The sequence below is a fragment of the Penicillium griseofulvum genome, assembly GCF_001561935.1.
Source record: "Penicillium griseofulvum strain PG3 chromosome Unknown contig_80, whole genome shotgun sequence".
Classification (NCBI taxonomy): Eukaryota; Fungi; Ascomycota; class Eurotiomycetes; order Eurotiales; family Aspergillaceae; genus Penicillium; species Penicillium griseofulvum.
Window position 1 is genome coordinate 3,722,383 of NW_024467471.1, and position 25,607 is coordinate 3,747,989.

Below are 25,607 nucleotides of genomic sequence, written 5' to 3' on the forward strand. Positions count from 1 at the left end.
GTCAAATGCCGCGCAGTGGTCCAGTTAAAGTCGCCTGTCGCCTGTGTCATGACCGGCGTGTCAAATGCGATCGCAGTGAAGGTGTCGCGTGTTCCAACTGCCGGAATGCCCGGCGCCAATGCGAGCTAATTATATCTCAGCGTGGACGGTAGGATCCATAACATTAGGCCATAATGATAGGACTAACTTAGAATTAGGAAACGAAAGCTTCCTATCTTACCCACTGAAGCAGGCTCAAGCAGGGGTCTCTCGATGACCTCTCGCAATGTGCCGTATGAAGGAGTGACCAGTTCAAACCCACTAGCCACGCATGCTCAAGACGATAGAGATAAGCCACAGCAAGAGCCGTGTTTCCCAGCTCTTGGACCAAGCGGTAAAACGCAGTATGTTGCAGACTCTTCTAATCTTAACTACTTGGTTCAACAATTTGGGAATCCCTTCGGAGGTTCGACAGATGTACGTCCACTTCAGGATCACCTCCACGCGTCAATGCTGGTTCGCCTGGGCAGCTCGACGACGCAAGAGATCGAAAGAATTTGTATCTCTACTACTGAACGTCTTAAGTACGAAGGAGCTTTTGACCTCCCATCACAAGAGACTAGTCAGGCCCTTCTCGGCGCTTACTTCCACTTTTCACTTGCTGCACTGCCTATTCTTGATAAGTCAAGGTTTCTTGTCACTCTCGAGGAAGGTAAATACTCGCACTTGCTCTTGAATGCTGTTTATCTCGCTGCTACTGTATATTGTGCGGATTCTGTCATTGCCGATGCCGGATTTGTGTCCCGATACGCTGCAAGCCTCACCTTTTACCAGAGAGCCAAATCTCTTTATGATGCTGGATATGAAACCGATTCTATTGTGACCATCCAAGCCACATTTCTCATGTGCTATTGGTGGAATGGTATTCTAGAGCACAAAGACCCTTGGTACTGGGTTGGTATCTCTGTGGGAATAGCGCAGGCTTTAGGACTGCATCAAACGTGAGTTTACTTAACCCTCTAATATGGACCGTAGGCAACTAATCGGTATTCTAGAAAGTCATACGTGCGTCTTGAAGAGAAGGATCGAAAGCTATGGCGAAGATTGTGGTGGATGATATATGTCGGTTATTTCCCACAAAGCCCCAGGTCTGTATGGCTAGTCTGACTTTCTAGACTAGGCCATGGACATAAATCTGTCGATGCTTCTCGATCGTCCTCCACACGTACAAGGAAGACTTTGCAATGTTTCTCCTCTATCAGAAGCAGATTTTGAACAAGTCGGCGGATCTCAAGAGACAGACAACGACTATGAGGCAAATACATTTGCGATAAACGTTGTGCAACTAGCTCAGACGGGTTCGACATCCATCATCCTGGGTTTTTAAAGGAAAGTTGCTAACAAATATTACAGTGGATCAATTCTTCACTATTAAATACGACAAAGATACGGGCCATTCGCAAGATATCTGCTTAGAGCAGATTTCCTTGTGCTATTCATCCCTTTCCCCGGAATTCAGGTCCTTATCAGCGAATAGTAGCAAGTGGGCTATATTGACTCATATACTTTACCAGTAAGCTAACTTTTGCATGACTTTCCAGGGTCCCTCCATTCTGACTCCAAATTACAGGGAATACCGACTAGTTTTGCATCGGAGCAATCCAAGATTCTCTCTCAATATCGGGCCAGACTCGCCGACATTCGAGATATGTACAGAGATCTCCCACATGCTCGAAATACTCGTGGCGAATAATCTTCTCTATGCAGCCGCAGCCAGCATGTATGTCTCCCGACAAGGCGCCATCCCGTGCGTTACTAACCCTTTTCTAGAACTGCACCCGTGCTATCGGTTCTCGCGATCTATATCGTCAACATACACAAAGGCGATACAGGTGTCCGAATGATCTCACAGAATCGTGCCCGTTTCTGCATGTCGATACTTGACAAATTGCAAGATCGGTTCCCGGTACTTGCGGCCATCTATCCAATTTATGAATCCCTGCTCGGGCGATACTCTGCAGGTGTGCAGGCACAAGATGGCGAAAGGATACCAGAGCGTCCGGCAGGATCTGAGATGCAGAATGGTTCGTGTCAACTTGATAACGAAAGCAATATTGGTGAGATGAACCCCACTGGAGGGTTATCTGATCAAGTTCCGCAAGATGGCATCGGAATTGCGTTTCCTTTCTCGTTTCCTTTCGGGAACTTGTTTGAAGATGTCTTTTTGAACTCGCCCTCTCAATCTACGGCTTATTGTGAGGATGATGTATAGTATCCTTAATAATAGTGTCAAATATGATATATCCCAAATAGGAGAGCCCCATCCGCTAGGGAAAAATCGAGATGTGTACAGAGGAGGAATATATATATCATGGCCTTAATAGACACCCCAGCTTGTCCAAATTTTAACATGACTCAAACGATTGACGAGTAGCACTTTGGATTGACCTATTTATAAGTAATATATTATGAATTCTTGCATGTATTCCAAGCTTCATACTAGTCTTATACTCGACAAAATCTATTGGTCCCACCGTGCTAGACCATACTACATACACAGGCGATTGAAATAATATCCAAATTTTTGATTTCACTGGACAATGTATTGACAATTCCGCTAAAAAGAAACAAAAAAACTTATCCACTCCGCCTCATATACGTCAAACACCGGATTCCAATCCGATAGTCCCCCAATGAATGTACCTAGATAATATTTGACCAACCTAGCAGTCTCCAGAGACTCAAATTAGAATCATATTATTTAGTTTAGCTTGCTCTTCAATGCCTCAATCTCCGCGGTCAGTGTTTGCATTTGTTGTGCCTGGTCGGCAATAGTCTTCGTTTGTTCGGCAAGCAGGTTCTTGATCTCTTCGATGTCATTCCTAGGGATGGAAGTGGTGGGCGAGGGGGCATCGGTAGCGGGTGATGGGGCAATAGGGGACTGAGATTATTAGCAGCTGGCACAATGTAACACATGTGAATGAGGAGAAAGGGAACTTACAGCTACAGCCGCAGCCACGGCGGGTTGAGGCTTTGTCTCAACCTCCTTCGGCCTCAATGGGCTGCTGACACGGGGCGAAGCAGACTCGGCAGCGACAGAGCGAGTGGGACGCTCAACCGGCTTGGGAACTTCCTCGAAGCTCGAGTCGTCATCGTCGGAAACGGTGGCGTCTTCGCCATCGGCGAACTTGTTCACCATAGCGGCCATTGAAGCACCCTGTTCCTTCATGGATGGGGCGGGGCGCGCAGCGGGAGTAGGTTCAGAGACAGGCTCCGGGGCAGGCTTTGGGGAAGCAGGCTCTGGGGTCTTGCGAGTCTCCTTGGGGGTCTCGGTGGCTTGAGGTGCATCGGCGGGCTTGGGCGCAGGTGCATCCATGGAGCCAGTTGGCTTTTCTTCAACTCCTTTCACCTCCTTGATGCCCTCGCCATCGAATAAGCTGGCCATGGAGATCTTGGGAGGAAGTGCCTCCTTGCCACCCAGCCATTCGGACGAAGACATGGCGGGGGTCACTCCGGCGGTAGGTGGGTAGATGTCGTCCTGGAAATTCTCGGATCGGCGGGGGACGATGAATGAGACGGGTTCGATGTATTGATCGTTGACGGTCTTGTAGGCACGAGCGACTTCATTCTCATGCATGTTCACGCCACGTTTGGGCATGAAAGCAACTCCTCGCTGGGGGTCGGCAGACTTGTGCTCAGAGAGGAACTCGAACTTGTCGTTCTCAAGCTCGAAGTATCGGATGTTGCCGTCACTGCTGGTTATCAGAAAATGCGAGTTTAAGGATTCAATCGTGGACACTCACCCTCGTCCAGCCAAGTATAGCATGCTAGTTCCATCATCCCAGAAAGGCATGCACACACCAGAAATGGAATCCAATGTCTTGAAACCGTTGATGGGTTCCCGAACGGCACGGATATCCCAGAGCGCCAGCTGGCGATCGCTCATCTTGGAGAAACCGGTAGTCGCAATGCGATCACGCTCTCCCAGCCACACAGCTCGGCTATTCTTGGCACCGGTGTGGCCATTGGTCTCGTGAGCCGGGCGTTCCTGTCGCACATCCCAGATGCGGAGCTTCTTGTCACGCGAGGTAGTGACCAACAAGGAACCGTTGGCACTCCACGACTGCGACTGCACAATATCGCCAATGTTAAGGGTGAGCTTCGGTGCACCAGCTTCAATATCCCAGATCTTCACGGTATAGTCGCCCGAGGCCGTTGCCAGCACGTTTTCTGCCGCGGGGTTGAAGAGCACGTGGCCAATCTTCCTACAGGGAGGGGTAAGCATGAGGCGATAACGGGTTTGGGCAAGGATTCATACTTAGGATGACCACTCAATTTGCCAATAGGCGCGAGATCCTGGATGTCGTCGGCATCGGCCTCAGGTCGAACAGTGAAGTTCTCCGGAACCCGCCAGAGTAAAACCTGGAATCGGTCAGTCGCAAAGCTAATAGATGTTGTCTGTCCCACTATACCTTGCCGTCATCGGATCCAGAGGCAATTAGATCGTCATTGAAAGGGTTCCTGCAGTGTTTCAGTGAGCTGCGGCGGGGGTGTTCTAGATTCGAATCCCTTACCAGTCGGTGTCCAAAACAACCGCAGTGTGGCCTCGGCACAATGGGATGCGCTCTGGGAGCTTGCCCCGTTCCTCAAGAGGAATAATTGCAAAAGCTCCGCCACCACCTGCTTCCCAATTGACCGCAATGTGTTTCGGGTTGACCTAGATGCACCGTAAGACCGGGTTCGCCAGTGAAACGTCAGGGGTGATGCGGAAGGCAAAACACACACCTTGAGGAGGTTGGTATCCCAGGCGTTTCGGGAGACTCGAAGGTTATCGTAACATTGATCCTGCAAAGATTAGAAAATGAGAGATCGGGGGGTATAGGAGTTAGCCTTACCTTTCTCGTCGATCGCCCGAAGACGTGGCCTGTAAAGGTCAGCGGGGAGGCGCATTTTGGATTATAGAATTAACTCACGATATTTGGAGGAACGAACAAAACGCCCGGACATGATTACCAAATGTTCAAACGAAGACTTAGAGACAAAAAAAAAGGTAGGAAAAAGGAGTAGGTGAAAGAGTTGGAGAAGCTCAAGCAACGGGGCTACTGGGGCCGTTTCGGGAATCCGAGTGGAGGCACACGCCCCACGAATACTAATTTCGGCAACTTCAAAAGGACTCTGGAGTCAACAAAGAATAGTAAATATTTTCTAGGATATTGTCTAATTTGATCTGTTTTTGTTCAGTTGAACATTGAAGCCTTTCATATTCGAGTCTTGAAATAATCACGTGCTGTTTTCAAATATTCTTGGTAATACGAATACGAGTAAATCACATTGCCGGGTTCAGACTAGCGCCACCTGAGTCAGCAATTCTTTGTTTACTTTGCATTTCGGTCCCTCCAGAAACGAGTTTGCGCTCATTTGATGCTCATACTTCCAAGGTTACTGCCCAGACCATCCATTGGCATGTCCTATACCTCGTCCTTTCATCCCAAGTCGCTAACTTCAAGTCCCAGTGGCCAACACAGACAGTGGCTGGACGTGAGCTCATCCTTCTTGCCCGGATACTCTATTCGCCGGTAACCTGGCGGTCAACAGATCCCAATATGGAGGGCGAAAACATGGTAAGCAACCCCCCACTTTGAGTCTGTGTTCCATCATTGTACATGGGATCATAATTGACCATCTTCAGACCCGAACCACCAGGGCGTCTACTCGGATGCGCCTACCACAGGCTGGCCTACGTGAGGCTAGCTCCGCGACAACCAACTCGCGCTCCGGTATCATGGCGCCAGGTACAATCGCAAACAAAGCTATGAGCATGTCGCGTATGGAAGATCCTGAATCATTGGCGCAACATGAACTAACAGCGCCGGAAGCAACCCGCCCGAAAACCGCAAACCCGGAAACAAGGAGACCTGGATCCGTCACTCGACAGGCAACTGCCACGACCAAGGCGCATGGCAGAGGCAACTCGTACTCATCTTCAACCATGTCCCGGCCCACTGCACCTGTGACTCGCTCCACCAACGGCTCCTTTTCTTCAACTGTCGGCCCCGGCACACGCCCAGCATCAGCCATGTCCCGGTATCAACCGTCCTTCAACGGTCGCAGACCCGTCGGCGCATCGATTCCCCGCGCAGCGAGCGCATTGGATACCCATATGGAAGACGCCTCTCCTAGTGTGTTAGGAAAACGAAAGGGTATGCTACAGTTTCCTTTATCTCCCAATCGTATCCCTTCTTGTCCCGTTGGAACCGTGTCCTCCGGATTGGATGAAGGTTGGAATGGAAATGGTGAATCGGCAACGCTCTCTGTGTCAGGGAAGCCTGTCCCTTCTCCAAATCCTTCCAACCTGGCAACTATCCCCGTGTTGCCCAGCACCCCGTTTCGCAATGTTTCCACTGTTACCACCCCAAAGTCACCCGGACATGTGCAGTCCTCCTCGTCTTCTATTTTTACCGCTCCCACCGCACCCTCCCGAACCCCATCACATTCCCAACGACGCGTTGTCAATAAATCCTCTCATCCCGCGTTTTTGACCAAAGGGTCTTCGATCAGAAGTTTTGACAATATCACAGGCCCGGAATGGGATCAAGATTCTCGCGAAAAGAGTATGGAGGGATTGATGCAGACCTTGCTGGCCCAGGTAAACCAACAAGGTCAAGCAAGCTCTGGTCTTAAGGAGACGGTTGATCTCTACAAGGCAAGAAGTAAGTTGAGTTGAATAAGGATCATGATGAAACGAATCTAATCTTTTCGTCCAGTAAGCGAACTCGAGAAATCTCGGGATGAGGTGAAAGAACTCAATATTACCCAACGCGTGGAATTAGACTCGTTGCGAAGCCAATTACATACTGCAGAGCAGGCGCGCAAAGAGGATAAGCGAGATCATGAAATTGCTTTGGATGATCTTTATCAGCGCCAGCGCATTGAATTGGATTCAGCCCAACAAGAAAGCAGGAAAGAAATTGAGAAAATCACTAGCCGACATCAAGAGGAGATCCGCGACCTGAAACGACGTTTTGATCGTGAGATTGAAGGCGAGAAAGCAGCACGAGTAAGTGCGTTGGGCAAGCTGACTTCCCAATCTGCACTTGATATCCAGAAGTCCCAAATTGAGTTGGAAAGGAAGGACCGCGAAATTACGACATTGCACGACAGGCTACAGGCCCTGAAGGCAGACCTTGATCGCGAACGAAGAACTGTGCAGGAACTCAAACTCAACCTGGATACCGTAAGCAGCAACAGCGTCACGCTAGAGTCGTCAATTCGTGCACTTAAGGCACGCATTGAGTTCCTTGAAAGTGGAAGGGAGGAGCAGTCTAAATCTTTTGAGCGGTGCAATCGGGAGATGATGGATGCATTTGCTGAAACAGAGGCCATAAAGGAGAAGCTGCGCAGGGAAGAGACACTCCGACGCAAGCTTCATAACCAGGTGCAAGAGCTCAAAGGCAATATCCGCGTGTTCTGCCGAGTCCGCCCCTCGCTTAACAGTGAACCTGCCTCCGACCTCACTCTCATGCAGTATCCCGATGAATCCGACGATGGAAAGGAGATTAATATCCTTGGTCCCGAAGAGAAGAGCAGCCTTGGAACAATTACGCGGAAGAATAACACTTTCACCTTTGATCGTGTATTCAATCCATCCGCCCAGAACGCTGAGGTTTTTGATGAGATTAGCCAGCTTGTTCAGAGCGCCCTGGATGGCTACAATGTTTGTATTTTCTGTTATGGCCAAACTGGTAGTGGCAAGACGCACACGATGTCATCGGCCGACGGCATGATCCCACGTGCTGTTCACCAGATTTACGAGACCGCGCAAGGTCTGGAAGAGAAGGGTTGGCGGTACTCAATGGCCGGCAACTTTGTTGAAGTTTACAATGAAAACCTCAACGATCTCTTGGGCAATCCGGATGAATTGGACAAGAAGAAGCATGAGATCCGTCATGACATGCAGCGGGGCAAGACTACTATCACCGACATTACCACTGTCAACCTGGACTCCCCTGAGATGGTTGAGTCTCTTCTCAAGAATGCGGATGCCAACCGCTCGGTGGCGGCGACTAAGGCTAACGAGCGCTCATCGCGGTCCCACTCTGTCTTCATTCTCAAGCTCACCGGCCAGAACCACATCACCGGTGAACGCAGTGAAGGTACGCTGAACCTCGTTGACTTGGCAGGAAGCGAACGCCTGAGCCACAGTGGTGCAACAGGCGAGCGTCTGAAAGAGACTCAGAACATCAACCGTAGCTTGAGCTCTCTGGGCGATGTGATTGCAGCACTCGGCCAAGGCAAAGAGGGAGGCCACATCCCATACCGGAACAGCAAGGTATGTTTCTTTTGCTCCCATTTCTGTTCGCTAGATACTAACTCACTTCCTAGCTCACCTACCTGCTCCAATTCTCCTTGGGTGGAAACTCGAAGACTCTCATGTTTGTTATGGTCAGCCCGCTCCAGGCACACATGTCGGAGACTTTGACCAGCTTGAAGTTCGCCACCAAAGTACACAACACCCATATTGGCACCGCAAAGCGGCAGGCGCGTGTTCGTGACGCCTGATTATGACGATACCTCAATACTTTTTGCATATATTTTGTTGGTTTTCTTTATGTGGTAGGGGTCTCTAACGATCCTGTCCTCTACCCTGGCGTCTTGGTTGATGTCATTGATGTTTCTTGTCCTTTGTCAAAGCCTTTGGGGATATTCGGTTCCTGCCTTAGCGTGTGATTTACTGTATGGACAATGATACATTTGGTTTAAACAATGCACAGAACTAAGCTCTGGAAGTTTTATCTGTTTGGTTTATATTGCGAGAGTTATGCTAGTCTGCCTCTTGAATGAAGTTACGGATATCCAATATTGTCTGTTCCCTTTTTTCAATCCAAGGGAAATGCCCACATTCGCCATAGGTAATTAGTCGGGCATTTTGGATGTCCTTTGCTGTCCGTTCAGCAATTCCTGTTCCACAGATCATATCTTGGCGCCCGAATATGATGAGTGTTTCTGCTTGCACATCTCCAAGCCTCTCCACCATTTGCATTGGATCTAGCAACTCCTTGTCACATCGACCCTGAGCTTGATAGCACCAAACTGATAGCTTCCGATCGCCGATATCACGTAGTAGCTGTGGTACATACTGCTGCGGATGAAAGAAGTGCAAAGGCCACATGCCTCGCACTGATTCTGTAAAATCCTCGTCGGTATCGGTTTTCCGAACAAGCATACTGTCCCAAGCATCCTAGTATCGAGGATCTATGCGCGTCGCTTCGAATTGCAACAGTCTCTTATCCTGAAATCCTACTAACTGGTGATCGAGGAGAACGAGCTTGCCAACGCGGCTGGGATACATCTCTGCATACCCCAGCACAATCGCTCCGCCGTTCGAGTGGCCCAGTAAGACGGGATATCGCTCCAGATGCAGGTGATGGCGGAGATTCTCCAAGTCGGAGGCTAGATCGGGCATACTGCTCATCTGAGAACCCACTGGCCGGGATGATCCGTCCGTCCCACGAGAATGGAAGAAGATGACAGTATAACGGCTGGCATTTGTGCTACTATCTTCAGGTTCCCATAACGCTTTCAATCCATTTTCAAGATATTCAGATCCCAAGCCCCAGCCAGGGCATTGAACAACAATTAGATTGTGTGGATCTTCTTTTTCCTTGGATGGGCGATGCACGACATATTCAAATGTCAACTCTTTTGCGAGAACATTGAAGGTGTGAATCCCCGATTGGAATACTTTCGACATTTGGAACGACACTATGAGAAGTAGAATCAATTTGTGAAAGGTATGCTCGGTATAGAATCGAAATCCAAATTTAGGCCATTCATAGCAGTATCAAACTATGACGTCATTTATAATAAGACGGAGCTGGAAAAGCAGAAGTAAACAATCAAGCATTGTCTTGACCAGGCACTAAAGCTCACCAAAATATTTATCTGCCTTCTGTTTTACCTGTTGGGCCTTCTCTTGAATGGCAGTGGCGTACAACGTCCCTTCCTCACAGATATACGCATCTATGAGATTAGCCGAAATCCATTCGAAATAGATGTTCTTGACCTCGACTGTGTAGTTGATGTTATCTCGACCTGCCATCTCAGTTCCCTCGACCAGAGCCTTAATTCCTTTCATGCCGCTGTCCACCCAACAACTCAGTAGCTCTTTCGGGTCATTTTTTTCGTGGCTATGGTTGCCATCGGCACCAGGCTCGGCCACCTTCTCCAGCTCACTGAGAACCAAGACTTTGGCGCTAGGGCAAACCTGTTTGGCACTCAGAACAGTTGGCAAAGATCCAGTTTTATTGCTCACTGCGCCTGAATCCGAGATCCGGTCTGCCCCAAGAAGGACGAAATCCACCCCATTGCTGGCGAGAGCTGCGGATGCATCCGTATACACAGTTAATTTCAGATGACGATCGGAAGACGAGGGAAATCGTGACTGGAAGGCAGAGAGAATGGAAGACGCCATAGTGACTCCTTCGCAAAGCGGGCGGGATTCTAGTATCCTAAGTTCCAGATTTGAAATTGGAAGGGATGCGAAGGCCTCCAGGATGCTATCTCGTATGGTAGAACTCGCTGAGAAGCTGAGGATGACAAGAGGGCGCGAAGGGGTTGTGTCTGATGTAGGCAGAAAGTTACATCGAAGATAGGTCGCAAAGGAGCTTTTGATGCGCATGGGCATTTCTTTGCGCTTGCTCAAATGGTGATCAAGTAAAGCCAATAAGCGTTCCAATTTGACCTTGCCGTTGAGAGTCTGGGGTACGATCTCTTCCATGTCGGCGAGCAGTCCTAGAAATGCATTCAAGGTGGCTGCCCCCATGCTTTCTCGTCCATTTTTCCACAGATGCCATGCAGCCATACGGGCAGTTTCCCACCACTTTGTGTCGATGTCCTCGCTCATCTGCGCAATAACGTCTCGGAAAGCCTTCAGCGCAATCGAGGTGAGCTCGTGTGATCCACTCTGGTGATCTGCCTTCAGTTCTGCTAAGCCTGATATGAGAGCCTTGCTAGCGCGCTCGTTCATTTCACCTTCGAACCAGACTCGTCGGAGGCTTTCTTTCAGACGTGGTACACCGCCGAATTTCTCATCATCTTTGACTGTATCGGGGCTAAACCACTGCCAGCCTTCATGCTCCCAGTCAATCTGAATACCCTCCTCCCCGCGACCACCTTCGCGGCAGGTTTTAAGTCGAAATAGGAACGGGAAAATAGTCCATTGCCGACCGACAGAAGGATCGCAGAAGGTGTATGGTTTTCCCTGTCGCCAGACCTCAAGATCTCGTTCGGTGAGAGTAGTCTCCTCCGTAATCTCGCGCCATGCCGCTGCTGATGGTGTTTCGTTGCTCTCAATGCTCCCTGAAATGGGAGCGAGGTGGTGCCTCGAGAAGTTAGTCTGGAGATAAATGACACTAAGGGCTTCGGGGTATATACTGATAGGTCGCGACTTTCTCACTTCGCCGAAATAGGGCGACTTTGATTTCTCCTTCGTCTGAGCAGATGAAGGAGGATACTACAGACCTTTTCTTAAGCTCTTTGCTCTGGTTCATCTTGCATCCGTTTATGGGAACCTTGGAAGATAGAGAGTTAAGGTATAAGATAAGCTTCAAGGTTTCGGGATCTCCGCAACCCGTCACTATTGCATCATCGTGCTACCGTAGAGTACTAATTGAACAAACAAGTTGAAACAACTCTCGAGATAGTACGAACTTGTTTCATTTAATTTCGACAAACTAATATTAGCCTTCCAAAGCCTAGTAACGCCATTACATCTTGGTATATCCCAGTATCAGAGAAACCCAAATCTCCAAGATGCCCACGCTTACAGGGTCATGTTTCTGCCGGAATGTTGAATACGAGCTGAAGCTCGCTTCCAATGACGATGCGAGAACATCTCTCTGCCATTGCCGCAACTGCAAGGTACGCACTGGCAATTGAACTGGAATGTTATTTCGCTAAATCTGGAATGTTGGAACAGAAAGCTTTCGGAACTAATTATGGCCTCACAGCCAAAGTTCCAAAGGAAGCGTTTAATCTCACCAAAGGGGCACCGAAAGAACATGTTGCGGATAACGGATCTGGAGCTTTGATTTATCGAGAATTTTGTCAAAACTGTGGTAGCTTCATCCTAGAATATGGGGTATGTCAGCTTTTGGCGCGCGAGAGTTTTCATCTAAAAAAGAAATTAGGATGCTGCCAAGGATCATTTTCGCTACATCTGTGTCGGATCCTTAGACGATCCCGAAGCATTACCTCCCAAAGGGGAGTTTTTCTGCAAGGCTCGGGCCAGCTGGATGCCGGAAATTCCAAGTGAGTTAAGTATGCTACTCCTCTGGCTCCTTTTAACTGACGAATATCCGTAGATGTATTCCACAAACAGGAAGTTCATGAGTAAGGAAGAAACGAAATGGATGAATGTTTGCTCAATTTCGCGCAATGCCTGTCTATTCACGTAGTCTTAAAACACATATCACACTGTGATGCTTTTCACAACCATATCTGTGGCTAGTAGTTTCTCTCGAATGGAGATCGCATTCAAGAAATCATTGCTGTCCACCCGCCGATATCCATCTTCCAGCGTCTTCTCAATACCTGCCCGTAGATGGCGCTCGGCCAGTCGGCTCCTTGCTTCTAGCGGATCAGAGTCGACAAAGACGCGATAGTCGACAAGCTTAGCAAGTTCACGCCAGCCGGGCTCATCAAGAAGCAGATAATTGCCCTCGATGATAATGATTGAGGCATCGGGCGTGATCGCAATCCCGTCCTCGACAGGGTCCTTCGCTTCGTGATCAAATGTCGGTGCATGAATGACATCTTTTGACGACCAGTTTCCAGAATAGGGAGTTGCTAGGGGTACCTCGTCTGCCCATGTGCGGAGCTGAGAGATAAAGGCTACAAAGCGGTTCACGTCAAACGTCCATGGAGCTCCACGACGGATATGTGCCTCTTTGGGGTTGGGGAGCTGATCTAAAGCTGCCCGGGAAAGATGAAAGCCATCCATAGACAGCAGGGCTGCACGGGAAGTTGAGCTCTGATTCAATTGTTGCACTACTGCCTCGGCTGTGGTGGTCTTCCCTGAACCTGGGATGCCGGCAATGGCAACTAGGAAGCGTGATTTGGGATGAGCATCGGCCTGGTTGCGGATAGCGTCTGCCAGTCGCCGGTATTCGGATTCCATCTGTAGGCTGAGGTTAGATTGGATAATATGAGGGCCTAGATAGGATTTACCTTGAATCAATCGCACATGGATATATCTATAGTGACGCAAACTGAAGTAGATGCCTCAACCACGGCTAGTGACAATCAACGGATCATACTGCAAAGCAAAGAGCAAATTCGGCAGCTATCCAGGTATTCTTCGAATGGCCTGATAAAAGTTCAGGGCCAAGTTATGTATGCGTTGGTGGAGCGGGTATCGGGTCACAGTATTCCGAAGCAACACAGTGGCCCTCGGTGTTGGCCCGGCTCGGCATTTCTCCTCAATTAGAATCTTCGCAAGGGGTCCTTTTCTGGGGTTATATCAAAAAAAGGGGGTGGGGGTGGGAACTGGAGATGCTGATGGTTCGACCCATTTTGATGCCAAAAATCGTTTCGGGGCACAATTCTCCGGTGTTACACCCTATAATCAAATTTATGAACTTCAACCCTCATTTGATTTTGGTAAAATGAGACTGGAATCTAAATCGAGTGAAATGTCTTTGTCCAAATAAAAATAAAACGCAAAAACGCAAAATGCCTGGGCAAAAACATGGCAAATAAGACTATGATAGCCTCGAGACGCTAGACCTGCGACCATGATAAATCCCAGAAAACCCCAGCCATCTAGATAAATTCCTCGAAAGGCAGATGATAGCAAAGAAGACAAGTCATATTCACATCACATTTTTCATCAACCCTTATGTAGAAATCGTTTCCACTTCACGGACTGTTGGCTTCCGATGCTTTTTCTGTTTCGGGGGGTCCACATAGAAGCACAAGAGCTGTTGTGACCAACAGTGAGAACACTGAGGTCGTGTATGATCACAAGTAGTGCGGTGCTCACGACAGGCTTTACAGTCCCCCGGGTGAAGTTGGTATGGCTTTTGAAAATCCGGGGTGTCTTCAAACGCCGTACCCCGCCATCCAGACCATAGCCACTGGGAGATGCGACCGCAAAGTCCACCCTTCATCTGCTCGTATAAGACCACAGGGAATCTGTCCTGAGAGATGAAATCTGACTTGGTTCTCGATTCTCTGTAGATCCTGTCAGACTTGATCACGGAATATCCTCAAAAACCTCTAACCGCTGGTCCCGACTCGCTGTCGTGGGAGGTCGACGTTCTCCTTTTACTAGGACCGTCACTGATAAGATTTATTCATGGCAGGAAGGTGATGAACAAAAAAACAAGGAAAAAAGCCCGAATACGAGATATGTACCCAAGATATTCCATGCATACCCCCTCAGGCCCTCCAGCCCCTGCATTGGAATGAACAAATCACGCACTTCGGGCACTGTGCATATGTTATATTAGGCCGAAGGGCCAAGGTCATGCGGTCAAGGGAAATGAGTATGCTAATTCTTTCCAAGACATATTTGGGTCATATTATCTCAAGAGTAACGTCAGGGGATATCCATCGGGAGTTGTACACTTCGGAACCACGTTCCACGAAATGCCGTGAATGTCGCAGTTACTATAAAAATGTTGAAACGTCATAATGGCTTCAGTGAACCAGGTAATATTCAATGTAAGAAAAAAAAATGTTAAGATGACTTCTAAGGTTGTTCACAATAACTAAGCCAATATGGTTCGGATAAGCGAGGCGATCAAAGATGATCACCGGAAACTGGAATCTTATTACAACATCATCGTCAACTCTGAAGATGAAGATGAGCAAACCCGATTTCAAAATCAGTTCACCTGGGAACTTGCACGACACGCTGTCGCCGAGGAGCTAGTAGTGTTCCCTGCACTGGAAAAGGTTCGCCCTGATGGCAAGGCGAAAACAGATGATGATCGGCGTGAACATTCAGCGGCAAGTGTTACATCTTTCGATGGTTAATAGAGAGCAATGCTGATACAGCACAGCTAAAGGAAATGCTTGCCGTTTTCCAGGACTTAAACTGTTCCGATCCACGCTTCATCCCTACCATTACTACGTTGATGGAAGGTCTTGCCCAGCATATGCAAGACGAAGAGACAAACGACCTGGTCATATTGGAGGAGTCTCTCACTTCTGACGAGAGTGAGAAGTTGGTTGAATCTCTTAACCGCACTAAGATCTTTGTGCCCTCTCGGTCCCATTCATATGGCCTGGAGAGACCACGCTATGAGACTGCAGTCGGGCTGCTCTCGGCTCCACTGGATCATCTTCAGGATTTGTTCCGAAGGTGGCCAGAGGAGGAAAGCATGCTAAGCGCGCCCCTAGAATAGATAAAACACAAGAGTTTTAACAGTATAGACAATTCTTTGCCTTTACAAATTTCAATATCTAGAATGCGTAAACACGTCAACATAATTGGATTCCTATTGAAACTGATCAAGTCTCTCCGATTCATCTACACTTTGAGTGTGGCGAGATTCGTATTTTGTTCTGGATAGACTATTGTTAGGAATTGACTCGATATTGTTCGTAAATTATCTCTCACCTTTCCGTATCACTAAGACCACTCGGGTGACTCTGGTCCCGGGGAGGCTCATCAACGTAATGTCGAGGTGTATCCCCGTCAATCTCATCATTGAGAAGGTCCAATGCATTGCGCTTGGACTTTCTGGATACCTTAGGATTTCTCACAGCACTGGAAAGTCTTAGTGATACTGGTCAAAAGGTAAATGGGAACGTTCAAGCTCACGCTGTATAGCCCCGCCTCGCACTCAATTCGTCTTCGATAGCTAGATCGACATCTTTGGCTTCCCCAAGGCTTGACATCATGCATATATTTGAAGAAATCGATTACCCCACAAAGGTAAAATTGGAGGTAACAATTATCAAAACATACGGAGGCGAGGCAGTAGGGTCAGAAAGGCTTTGGTTTATACGTCACATCACCATCACTGTCGAGAAAGCGCCGGAAACGCCCCGAGCGCATAGTTCTAACTACCAATAATCCTTGCAGCATATCGTCTCAGCATTATCAGGCGGGCCGCCTCATAATAATCACAAATGGCATTGATCAATAGGTCTATTATACAAAAGAAAGCAAGATTCGACAAAAAAGGGTACGTTTAATGGGGGTTGTACCTGGTTTGTCCTGTGTATCCTGTATAACCACCATGATTCAACAATTCCACATCCGGGCCGTCCTGGGTTTTGTGATAGCCTGAGAGAATCTTGCTCGGGTGGAAGAAGTTGAAAAGTAGACAGCAAATGAACATCAACGCTGCATCAAATACATATATGAATACCTCTTTGCTTTGCAGAAATCCGTCACTGCCCTGGACATATTCTGCCACTCTGTAGATTGATCGGACCAAGACCAAGACACTACCGATATAAAGAACCTTCATATAACGGGTCCAGGGAATTCGAGTGTCGCCCGCAGCATGCAATGGTGTAGCAAGCATGCGGCGGTGGAAAACCAAGCAAACAATCATGAAGAAGCCAAAGAAGAGGATTTGAACAAAAAGTCCAACCACAATCATGTTGTTTCCAAGTTTTACTTTCGAGTTGTCTTTCGCCGAGGCAAGCAGACCACCTCCTTTAAGAAAGAAACAGAATTAGTGGCCTTCCAAGCGATACAGGGTCCATGTAACATACCACCACTCTGGATGAAAAATGATAACACATCACCCGTCACAAATATCTTGGTCAACCATGATGGCCTGACTAGGGAACACGAGTCTCCATTCAGCATACGAATGATGCGGCCCAAAACCATATATATAGAAGCCGCAAAGAATGCAGGTGCTAGCAGGAGCATCAGGCTTTGTGCAATGTACGGCTTTGTAGTGAAGTCCGGGGCTTCCTCTGCGCTCGCATACCTCGCCAAGTAGCCGAATGTCTCAACTGGAAATAGTTCATAATGATGAGCATAGTTTCAAAAAATGGATAAAGGAAAAGATGGAGTACACACATAAGCCACCAATGACAAATGGTATGAAGTACCAGGTTCGGTTCCGACCTAATTGCCACATGTGTATGGCGGTAGTGAGCCCAAAGATCGCTGCAAAAGCGACAGCAGAACCGGCAGACGGATTGTAATGGTATAGCTTGAATTCTCCCGCCATAATTCAAGTTCGTAACGTGCAAAATGGTTATGGAATAAGACGACTGGTCTTGAAAAGTGGTACGATGATGTTTGAAGACGGAAAAGAGTGAAAGCTCGTCTGTTGAATAGATGCACTAAGGAGATCCAGCCCATCTTATGAGAGGAACCTTGTTATTTAAATATCTTTTCATCTTGTCTAATCAATGCACACTGTGCTGATATTTCTCTGCCTTGAGCTAGAAGATAGTGCAGCCCCACAACTAGGGAACACTTTTTGTTGAGAGGGCTGAAAAATGAAAAACTAGTCCTTTTGAGTATATAAATACGAATTATTCGATGGGAACGAAAGAGGGTCAAGCTTGCTGCAGTTCAGTTTCTGTAGTATGGTCTCTCTGTTCCACTCATGGTTTATCGTCCAATCAGACGTGCTATAGTTCTCCCGAAATGGAAAATATTACGAGTACGAGATCCTATTTGTAGTTCGTCTCTTACTATATAACCTTAATGGAGAGATTTTCCTTCACCGTGTTTCCTATAATAGAACAAGGAACGAAATATGAAAATAGTTCACAGTAAGGGAAACAGGTTGCGTAGGGTGTATATATTGAGGGACAGCTGACCTATAATCCTACTGGACTTACCCCCCAAACCACAGATTATATATCGCGTGTCTGACAAAGTGCGACAGCACACGGCATTACCACCTACCCTAATACGCCGCCAATATATGGGCATGCACTTAGCATTGAACTCAGGAGTATACAGTCGGCTAAAGAAGATGTCCCAAGTTGCTTCTGTTTTTTATGAATGTGACCTGCATAGGGATGAGTCGTTTCTATATAACAGCACTTTCTATTGCATTGTCATGAGGTATATATTCCGAATAGAAACTCAAGCCATGAAATATTATCAGCACTGGAGATGAGTATAGCAATGGCCAGTGTGAAGTTTGTTTGTTTTGCTGCGATGAATACTAACTACGATGCATATGGTTTGATTTTGCAAGGACACGTTCAGCATGGCATGCTCACAACCCCTATCCAGTACTGGTGGGCAACTCCAGGGCTGAGGTACTGGATTACAAATTGTAAGGGTAAGGTATCCTCTATATATCAGCTTCATACAGAAGGTACATAAACACAACATAGCCATAGCATCGGCTTTTTCTCAACTCTCAAACTAGCTAAAGGAAATAAGAAAAAATATATGGTACTAAAGCCTGGCCTAATTACTATTGCTAGGATGGATTATAAATATACCATGTCAAAGTCTAAAGAGTACTTTGAAACACTGTGCAGAAACATTGTACGTAAAGATTTAACCCTTTTCTTGCTTTAAGGTAACTTGGTAAAAGGACCTTTAAAGATTGGTTCTAACGAATTGTGACTGATTTACGCTCTATATCTTCCATTGCCTCCTAACTATTCGGAGGCTAAGAAAATTGAGGTTATTGTGTTCATGTACCTTTTGTATGGAGTTGCGATACAAGAAATACCCTAGCCCTTATTATTGCTAACATTGGCTCATCGTACTCTTAGAGTATATAAATATAGAATATATAATTTCCCGAGACCCCTATGATCTGTGTTTTGGTAATACATTCCTTTAATGTGGAATACAAAGAAAATATTTGAACAAGTCTAGACTTCAGCGCTAAAATGGCCAAGAGGAGATGTAGATCAAGCCGCCTTGGAGGCGAAGTGGGGAGAGAGCGGTAACTCCGTGCATCACATGTCCGCGTAAACATTTTCACCTTTTCACTTGGAATGTGAATGATTTAACAAAGTCGAGAGAAGAGATCTTGAAGATTTCATTAACCTGTATACTTGGATTTTCCCTATCTTTATATCTTTCTTTCTTTCAAATGGAAAGTTTCTCCTGTTTCACCGTTTGTTTTGGGTTATCCCTCCGGTGGGTTAGAGGTTTCAGGTTGACACACCACCCCCCTCTAACCGCTATGACAGCGACTAGTCGATCTTTTTGTGTTACTTGACCTATTGCTGTGAAGAATGTGAAGAATGGATCATCATAAGTGGACTTCGACTCCTGGACTAGAACGCCACGGAGGCCCCTCGACTCCGCCGATGCAGCCTATCATAGGCCTCCACTCACTACTGTAGTCGAAGTTCCAGGTACTGATGAGTTGTTACTGGATGGACAAACTGATCTCCAGTTTCCAAGGCATTATCCGGCATAATTTAGGATAAAATAATATATGGCTTGTGCGCCTGGCGAAAGATATTTTGGTCAAATACCTCCCATTGTTGCTCAGACATGTTCGACACGCTCACATTCCTTTCTCCTTGTTGACAATCTGGATTGTCAGTCTTTCTTTTAGTTACTTTTCTTTTTATCGATTGTACTTTTTCTATTTCTCTTTTCCTTGCTTTCTGGATTATCTCACAAGCATTTGGTCTTGTTATACGTCTTCTCCAGACAAGATGGTTTCTTCAACACGTTCATTGAGCGCTGGATCGCTGATGCTCGCTTTATTAGCTTCCCCCGTGGCCGCCACAAGTTACTCCCTGGTGGAGACTTGGCAGGGGAAGAATTTCCTGGATTATTTCAATTTCCACGTTGGCTCTGATCCGACCCATGGCTTTGTTAACTATCTCGACAAGGAGACCGCCGAAAATACAGGCCTCGTCAAGGTCACCGATTCTGGGAGTGTGTATCTTGGTGTCGATCATGCTACCAAGCTAGACCCCAAGGGCAAAAGGGGCCGTGATTCAGTTCGCATTGGCAGCAAGAAATACTACGACCAGTCTCTCGTCGTCGCCGACATCGCCCACATGCCTGGTAGCGTCTGCGGTACCTGGCCCGCCTTCTGGTCTGTCGGAAGGAATTGGCCTGGAGATGGCGAGATTGATATCATCGAAGGTGTCAACATGCATAATCACAACGAAATTGTCATGCATACAGCCGGCACTTGCACCTTGACAGACACGGATATGACCGGCTCGGTCAACGCTACAGAGTGTGGTCTGGACCAAGGCACGGTTGGTTGTGTGATCGAGGGCCACGAGGGCAGTTATGGTACATCTTTCAACAAGAAGAAGGGAGGTGTGTATACACTGCAGTGGACCAATGAATTCCTCAAAATTTGGTACTTCCCCCGAAACTCGATCCCGCCCTCGATCACCAGCGGCAAGCCCGATGTAACGCAATTTGGTACTCCAATGGCCGTGGTGCAGGAATCGTGCGACGTTGCCAATGCTTTCAAGGCCCAGTCATTTGTATTTGATGTCACTTTCTGTGGAGACTGGGCGGGTAATGTGTATGGTGGTTCTGGTTGCCCCATGACCGACGGCGATTCCATGCAGAGCTGTCACAACTACGTCGCCAACAACCCGACCCAATTTGCAGAGAGTTACTGGGAAATCAACTCGGTCAAGATCTACCAGACTGGTGTTAAGGGAATTGCATCACCTGCGTCATCCGAGTCCCGACCGGATACGACCGCCGCTGCTCCTGTGGTGTCACACACAACTGCTGAGACACACCATACTCAAACTGCTACTGCTGTGCACTCATCTGCTTCCACTGAGGATCAAAAAGCCGGATCAATTCAGGAATTGCCTCCTGCGTTTGATTCTTCCGTCGCAGCTACTACCAAAAACCATGCCACTGAAGAAGTCGAGCACCCTGCCACCAGCCAGAAGACTCGGACTGTTACCTCTGTAGTCACTGCAACTGAGACCCTCTGTCCCGAGGACGAGGAGTCCTCCGCTACCGCCGCTCACTCTGTGGTTGCAACTGCACCCACTCCAACTGTGAAATCTGTCCAAACCCCAGCCCACGGCCAAGAGACGGAGGTAATGACCACAGCCGCTGGTGTGGACCCTCTCTCCAACCACGCATCTGTCCCGGTTGGTCAGGGCCACGCTAGCTACACTTCCGCCCCCGGTGAGACCTTCGGTGCTTCGTGGGCGCAGCCTTCTGCGCTCCCCTCTGCCATTGTTTCCTCCGTTCCATACGAGGCTTCCAAAGCCCCGAAGGAGACCGCATCTGCGACATCTGGCTTCTATGTCCCTAGCGGATCTCAATCTGGATTCGGCCCTATCTTCACTGGGGCCGCTGATCGCTTGTCTATGAGCATCTCCGCCCTCTTCCTCGGACTCATTGTTGCCCTTTTGTCTTAAAATATCTGTGATAGATTTTGTTGAAACTGGTGCGAATTCGGCGGTCAATCTTTCTTTCTTCATTGTATAGCAGGTCCTAACTATTGCCGAGACTTGATTTTGTTTGGATTCCAGTCTGTCTTTTGCCTCCCATGGCGTCTTACTTTTTCTTACACACTACAGGTAAAAGGAAGTGTAAAGTTAATGAAGGATTCTTTTTCTCCTAGAAATACTAGCAATATTTCCCATATATTCAAACACCGTTTATCCCTAAACTCCACACTTATTCGCCCAAATTCAAATAATTCCCTATGCTGTCCACCTCGCCAACCAATCTTTAGCATAGCATCTCAAGATGCCATCATCAATAATTCTCAATCGGCCATTTTGCAAAGCCACACTACTCCTCTCTGCTTTCTCTGTAATGAACCTTTTTGGCCCATTCTGCAATGATTTCCCATGCATCATCTCATAATGATGAATGAGCTTGACCGCGGGATTGACAAGTTCTTCACCCCGCATCTCACTCCGACGAAGTCTTAGCAACCACTCTTCAAAAGGCACAGCATCAAATCGGAAGCCACAATTCTTCAGCACGTGTAGCAAAGATGACCAGGTGAATTCGCGAGAATTGCACAAATTGAAAATCGAGTCATCAATGTACTCAACCATACTCGAATTGGACGCCTGACTTTCCCCAACTATATTCGAAGTAGCACAAGTCCTGGCCAATTCAAGAATAGTCGACGCGAGATTGTCTACCGGAAGCCAAGAACATGTCTGTGACAGCTCAGGTAGTGCACCCAGTGTCAGCGCCGACCGGATCATTAATGGCAGAGCTTCAGAGTCATTCCAAAGACCCTTCTTTGAGTGACCCGAGACTTGGCCGATTCGAAGAGAATAAGCCCGTGCTCCACTGCGACGTGCCTTACTCACAATTTGCTCCCCAATCAATTTAGACTGACCGTAGCCCATAAAGGCGCAATCCAGGTCGACTGGTTGTTCGAGGATCTCGGCTGATGGAGATCGGAGCGCGGTGGAGATGGATGAGCAGAACATCATGACTGCAGGCTCGCGCCTCTGTACGCACAGAGAGAACTGTATTAGATTGTGTAGGCCCTGGATGTGTGGTTCGAACTCAACCAGTGGGAGATTGAAGTTCACGGGCCATGCTGTGTGAATAATGAGCGAGACTGTGTCGAGCATGTGTTTGATTGTATTTTCATCTAGAGATAGACCGAAATCGGGCTGGTCAATACGGCCATTGAAGGCGACGATCTTTGTTATTTGTTCGGGGGATATGAAAAGATCTTTGTCGGTTAGAGTGCAAAGTATTGCTTCCAGTGGCGATTCGCGTCGTGTGAGACAGTACACTGTGGAGATGGAGTCGTCGTTGAGAAGCTCATACAAGACATGGGCACCAATTGATCCAGTGGCTCCTGTTAAAAACTTGGCTATGTTAGCTCCTGATCCTGAACTATGACAGTAGGATAGTTACTCACCACACTATTCGGCCCTGAGAAAGAATGTGGCTGGGGTATGTGTCTCTCAAACACTGAGTATTTATCGACCAATTCAGTCATCACAGATAAATCGCTTTGTACATCTTCGAATAGCTCCCCCTTTTGTAATGCACAGATATGCCGAGCTAACTGTGATATGCAGCCCGATTCAAATATGACATTTGGACTAGGAGCTTGACCCATCTGGAACTTGAAATGCTGAAGAACGAGACGTCGGAAGTGGATTGCCTTAAGACTATCCATGCCCTCGGAGAAGAAATTGGCATCGACACTAGAGATGGGTATTCCAAGCTCATGCTGGGCTAGTTGAAGAAGAATGCGCTCCGTCTCCACTACGTCAAGTAGCAGATTCCCATATATATGTTCCTTCTCGGCATAAAGGCTTTCGATAAGTTCGCTGTGTTCTCGATAGACCTGTGCCCTGATCATGGACCCTTTGTCTGTTCGAGCGAACTTGGCATCGTATGGCAAGATAGCGACCAGATTCCGGGAGATCTGAGAGAAAGCCTCTGCCTGGGAGTTGGCTTCTTGGATTGTTGGCCAGATTGTATTGAGGTATTTTGCATCCGAGAGATAGTTGGCTTCCTGATCGTCTGCTCGCAAAATTAATAGACCTGGAGCAGCTTTGCCAACCCCGACAACAACTGCGTCGTGGACAAAAGGGTGTTGTTTGATGCGACCCTCAATCGGGAGTGGTAGGACCTTTTCACCATTCACTAGGTTGATTCGATCGTCTAATCGTGAGATGTATTTCCACCTTCCGGCAATTGTAGGATGAGGAGTGAAGACGTCTTTTGAATGGAAGGATCCTGGCGGTTCGTTTGAATTTGAGGTTGTTAATGCTGGATGACCAGCAAGATAAACGCACTCGAAAAGCGAGCCTGAGTCAGAGATAGGCTTCATCCAGACATATGAACGGATATTGTCAAAGAATTTCAAATAGTTCCAATATGGGTCACCTTTTGGTCGGGAGATTGATTCTGCAACAAGGCCAGCCTCGGTGCTACAATTCGTTAGTTGTGTAACTCTGTAGGTATCCGCAGGATCCTACTTACAGGCCAAATGAACCTCCAAAATGTACTCCTTCGCTTACTAGTCGATCGCCCAGCTCATCGGGACAGGGTGCCCCTCCGTATGTAACCAACTTGCATTGCCTCAGCGCTGTGATGCCGCGGGGATCATCAATCAAAACTTGGAGCATGTATGGTACCGCTGCTACGGATTCTGGTCTAGCTTCTTTAAGGGCGCTAGCAACGAGTTCTGCGGTTAAAGGCAGCGCAGCGTTCCACATATAAGCTGTTTTTCTCATCCACATTGCCTGCAACGCGGTGGACAGCCCATGGAGGTGATACCATGGCAGGGTATTGAAGGAGGTAAACCCAGGACCTCTCATAGGGTGGGTCATGATTGCTTTGTGTGTGAGGAAGAGCGGTTTGGGGGTGCCTGTTGATCCCGAGGAATGGAGAATCAAGGCGACTTTTTCAGGGTTTCGATTGTGATGTAGAGCAAGTGACGTCGGCTGTAGTTTATTGTATAAAGAGCACGGGAGCATTGGGCGGCAGCTCACTGGCCTCCGGTGGAGGATCTCGCCCAGTGTTGCACGGATATTGGGGGATTGACCATATATGATTGACTCGCAGTTGACCGTTTCCAGCAAGGAGACACAAGCTTCGCCCGAGAGTCTGGGGGAGAGCATCATTACAGTATAGCCCAGTCGACTTAAAGCGAAAAGGGTGATCACCATGTTAAGGTCGGACAAAGTGAGAAGTGCCACGATTGATGGACTTCGGGTTGGCTAAACATTTATTTGTTAGAGGGTTGAGATCATACAGCGCGACTCATGACCAACCTGCTTGAAGCCATCATCCATGAGCATGATGATAGCTTGGTTTATCATAGCATCCAAATGTTTCCCAGTGTAGTAGCCATAGGAGCCTGCATCGTTGTCGAAACGAGGATAGGCGAGAATGGGATGTTGAACGACATCAGCAGCACGTAACCGGATCAAGTCGTCGAGAACTTGAAGAGATCCAAACTTATGCACCAACGGGTTGATACTGCTAGAGGAACCAGCGAGTGCTGCCTGAGTTCCACGTTGGATACCCATTTTGAGTACAGAAGGATTATAGGAGAGGAACGGTGCCACAGCAGCTTGGTGTTCTAGAAGGATATTGAGGGTCAAGCCGTATATAAAGGACGGTTATCTGTTTAGACCGCTAAGCCGATCCATATTACCATATTAGCCTATACTGATTGATTGCTTTCGGGATGCCCGGCAAAAAAAAAAAAAAAGGTCTTTCTGCATCGGGAGGATATACATATCGCACGGATTCAGCCAAATAGCAAACGGACAGGATCAGCAATGTACCATGTTGTGATAGTTATGCATATGCCAACACAAGTCATCAAGGCGCGTATTGAATAGTTGGGATTTGAGGAAATAATATTGCTCTCGGCAGCCATAGGCACATCTCCATGTACAACCAGCACAATTTCAACAAGGATTGGCTGAGTTATTTGTGTGACCTGCAAACACTATTAAAATCACAGATCTCATGCGTCGGGATTCAACAATGGCGTTACTTTGACGGCAAGATTGGTCTACTCTGTCTGGTGTGGCTTAAACTACAAACTAGCTACACCGCTGGCCGAATTCCAAGTTTGGGGAATAACTCCCCTGTCTAGCGTTAAAACTAAGTGCATACATTCTGCATTATTCTCCATCTTCGGAGTGGAATTTCAATCGCAACCAGCGGCATCTGTTCCACTGCAGAGCTGCCCGAGACACATCCGCCTCAG

General features: G+C 47.7%; 9 protein-coding genes across 9 annotated transcripts; 5 read left to right on the forward strand and 4 right to left on the reverse strand.

The window, feature by feature from the left end:
• Nucleotides 1–5: 5 nt before the first annotated feature.
• On the forward strand, nt 6–2,251 carry PGRI_023380 (Zn(II)2Cys6 transcription factor; the record flags this gene model as incomplete). The annotated part of the gene is made up of 8 exons (XM_040790051.1): nt 6–148; nt 198–456; nt 565–980; nt 1,035–1,101; nt 1,160–1,337; nt 1,393–1,552; nt 1,610–1,759; nt 1,810–2,251. The coding sequence occupies 8 exons, from the start codon at nt 6–8 to the stop codon at nt 2,249–2,251; spliced, it is 1,815 nt and encodes a 604-aa protein (XP_040647004.1).
• A 489-nt stretch (nt 2,252–2,740) lies between these two features.
• Nucleotides 2,741–4,986, reverse strand: PGRI_023390 (coronin; the record flags this gene model as incomplete). The annotated part of the gene is made up of 9 exons (XM_040790052.1): nt 2,741–2,920; nt 2,981–3,731; nt 3,783–4,244; nt 4,298–4,401; nt 4,452–4,500; nt 4,554–4,696; nt 4,765–4,824; nt 4,875–4,903; nt 4,953–4,986. The coding sequence occupies 9 exons, from the start codon at nt 4,984–4,986 to the stop codon at nt 2,741–2,743; spliced, it is 1,812 nt and encodes a 603-aa protein (XP_040647005.1).
• A 596-nt stretch (nt 4,987–5,582) lies between these two features.
• PGRI_023400 (putative kinesin family protein (KlpA)) lies at nt 5,583–8,538 on the forward strand (the record flags this gene model as incomplete). The annotated part of the gene is made up of 4 exons (XM_040790053.1): nt 5,583–5,600; nt 5,669–6,689; nt 6,744–8,308; nt 8,362–8,538. The coding sequence occupies 4 exons, from the start codon at nt 5,583–5,585 to the stop codon at nt 8,536–8,538; spliced, it is 2,781 nt and encodes a 926-aa protein (XP_040647006.1).
• A 262-nt stretch (nt 8,539–8,800) lies between these two features.
• PGRI_023410 (translation initiation factor eIF-2B subunit family protein) lies at nt 8,801–11,528 on the reverse strand (the record flags this gene model as incomplete). The annotated part of the gene is made up of 5 exons (XM_040790054.1): nt 8,801–9,217; nt 9,281–9,741; nt 9,910–10,243; nt 10,292–11,360; nt 11,413–11,528. 5 exons carry the CDS (start codon nt 11,526–11,528, stop codon nt 8,801–8,803), a joined length of 2,397 nt encoding a protein of 798 aa, XP_040647007.1.
• A 262-nt stretch (nt 11,529–11,790) lies between these two features.
• Nucleotides 11,791–12,373, forward strand: PGRI_023420 (GFA family protein; the record flags this gene model as incomplete). The annotated part of the gene is made up of 4 exons (XM_040790055.1): nt 11,791–11,898; nt 11,957–12,118; nt 12,168–12,288; nt 12,342–12,373. 4 exons carry the CDS (start codon nt 11,791–11,793, stop codon nt 12,371–12,373), a joined length of 423 nt encoding a protein of 140 aa, XP_040647008.1.
• A 75-nt stretch (nt 12,374–12,448) lies between these two features.
• On the reverse strand, nt 12,449–13,156 carry PGRI_023430 (phosphoribulokinase/uridine kinase family protein; the record flags this gene model as incomplete). The annotated part of the gene is made up of 1 exon (XM_040790056.1): nt 12,449–13,156. The coding sequence occupies one exon, from the start codon at nt 13,154–13,156 to the stop codon at nt 12,449–12,451; it is 708 nt and encodes a 235-aa protein (XP_040647009.1).
• A 1,604-nt stretch (nt 13,157–14,760) lies between these two features.
• On the forward strand, nt 14,761–15,389 carry PGRI_023440 (uncharacterized protein; the record flags this gene model as incomplete). The annotated part of the gene is made up of 2 exons (XM_040790057.1): nt 14,761–14,977; nt 15,022–15,389. 2 exons carry the CDS (start codon nt 14,761–14,763, stop codon nt 15,387–15,389), a joined length of 585 nt encoding a protein of 194 aa, XP_040647010.1.
• A 4,216-nt stretch (nt 15,390–19,605) lies between these two features.
• eng2 (putative GPI anchored endo-1,3(4)-beta-glucanase) lies at nt 19,606–21,306 on the forward strand (the record flags this gene model as incomplete). The annotated part of the gene is made up of 1 exon (XM_040790058.1): nt 19,606–21,306. One exon carries the CDS (start codon nt 19,606–19,608, stop codon nt 21,304–21,306), a length of 1,701 nt encoding a protein of 566 aa, XP_040647011.1.
• A 288-nt stretch (nt 21,307–21,594) lies between these two features.
• Nucleotides 21,595–24,915, reverse strand: PGRI_023460 (Male sterility, NAD-binding; the record flags this gene model as incomplete). The annotated part of the gene is made up of 5 exons (XM_040790059.1): nt 21,595–22,734; nt 22,788–23,811; nt 23,864–24,327; nt 24,376–24,603; nt 24,658–24,915. The coding sequence occupies 5 exons, from the start codon at nt 24,913–24,915 to the stop codon at nt 21,595–21,597; spliced, it is 3,114 nt and encodes a 1,037-aa protein (XP_040647012.1).
• Nucleotides 24,916–25,607: the final 692 nt, after the last annotated feature.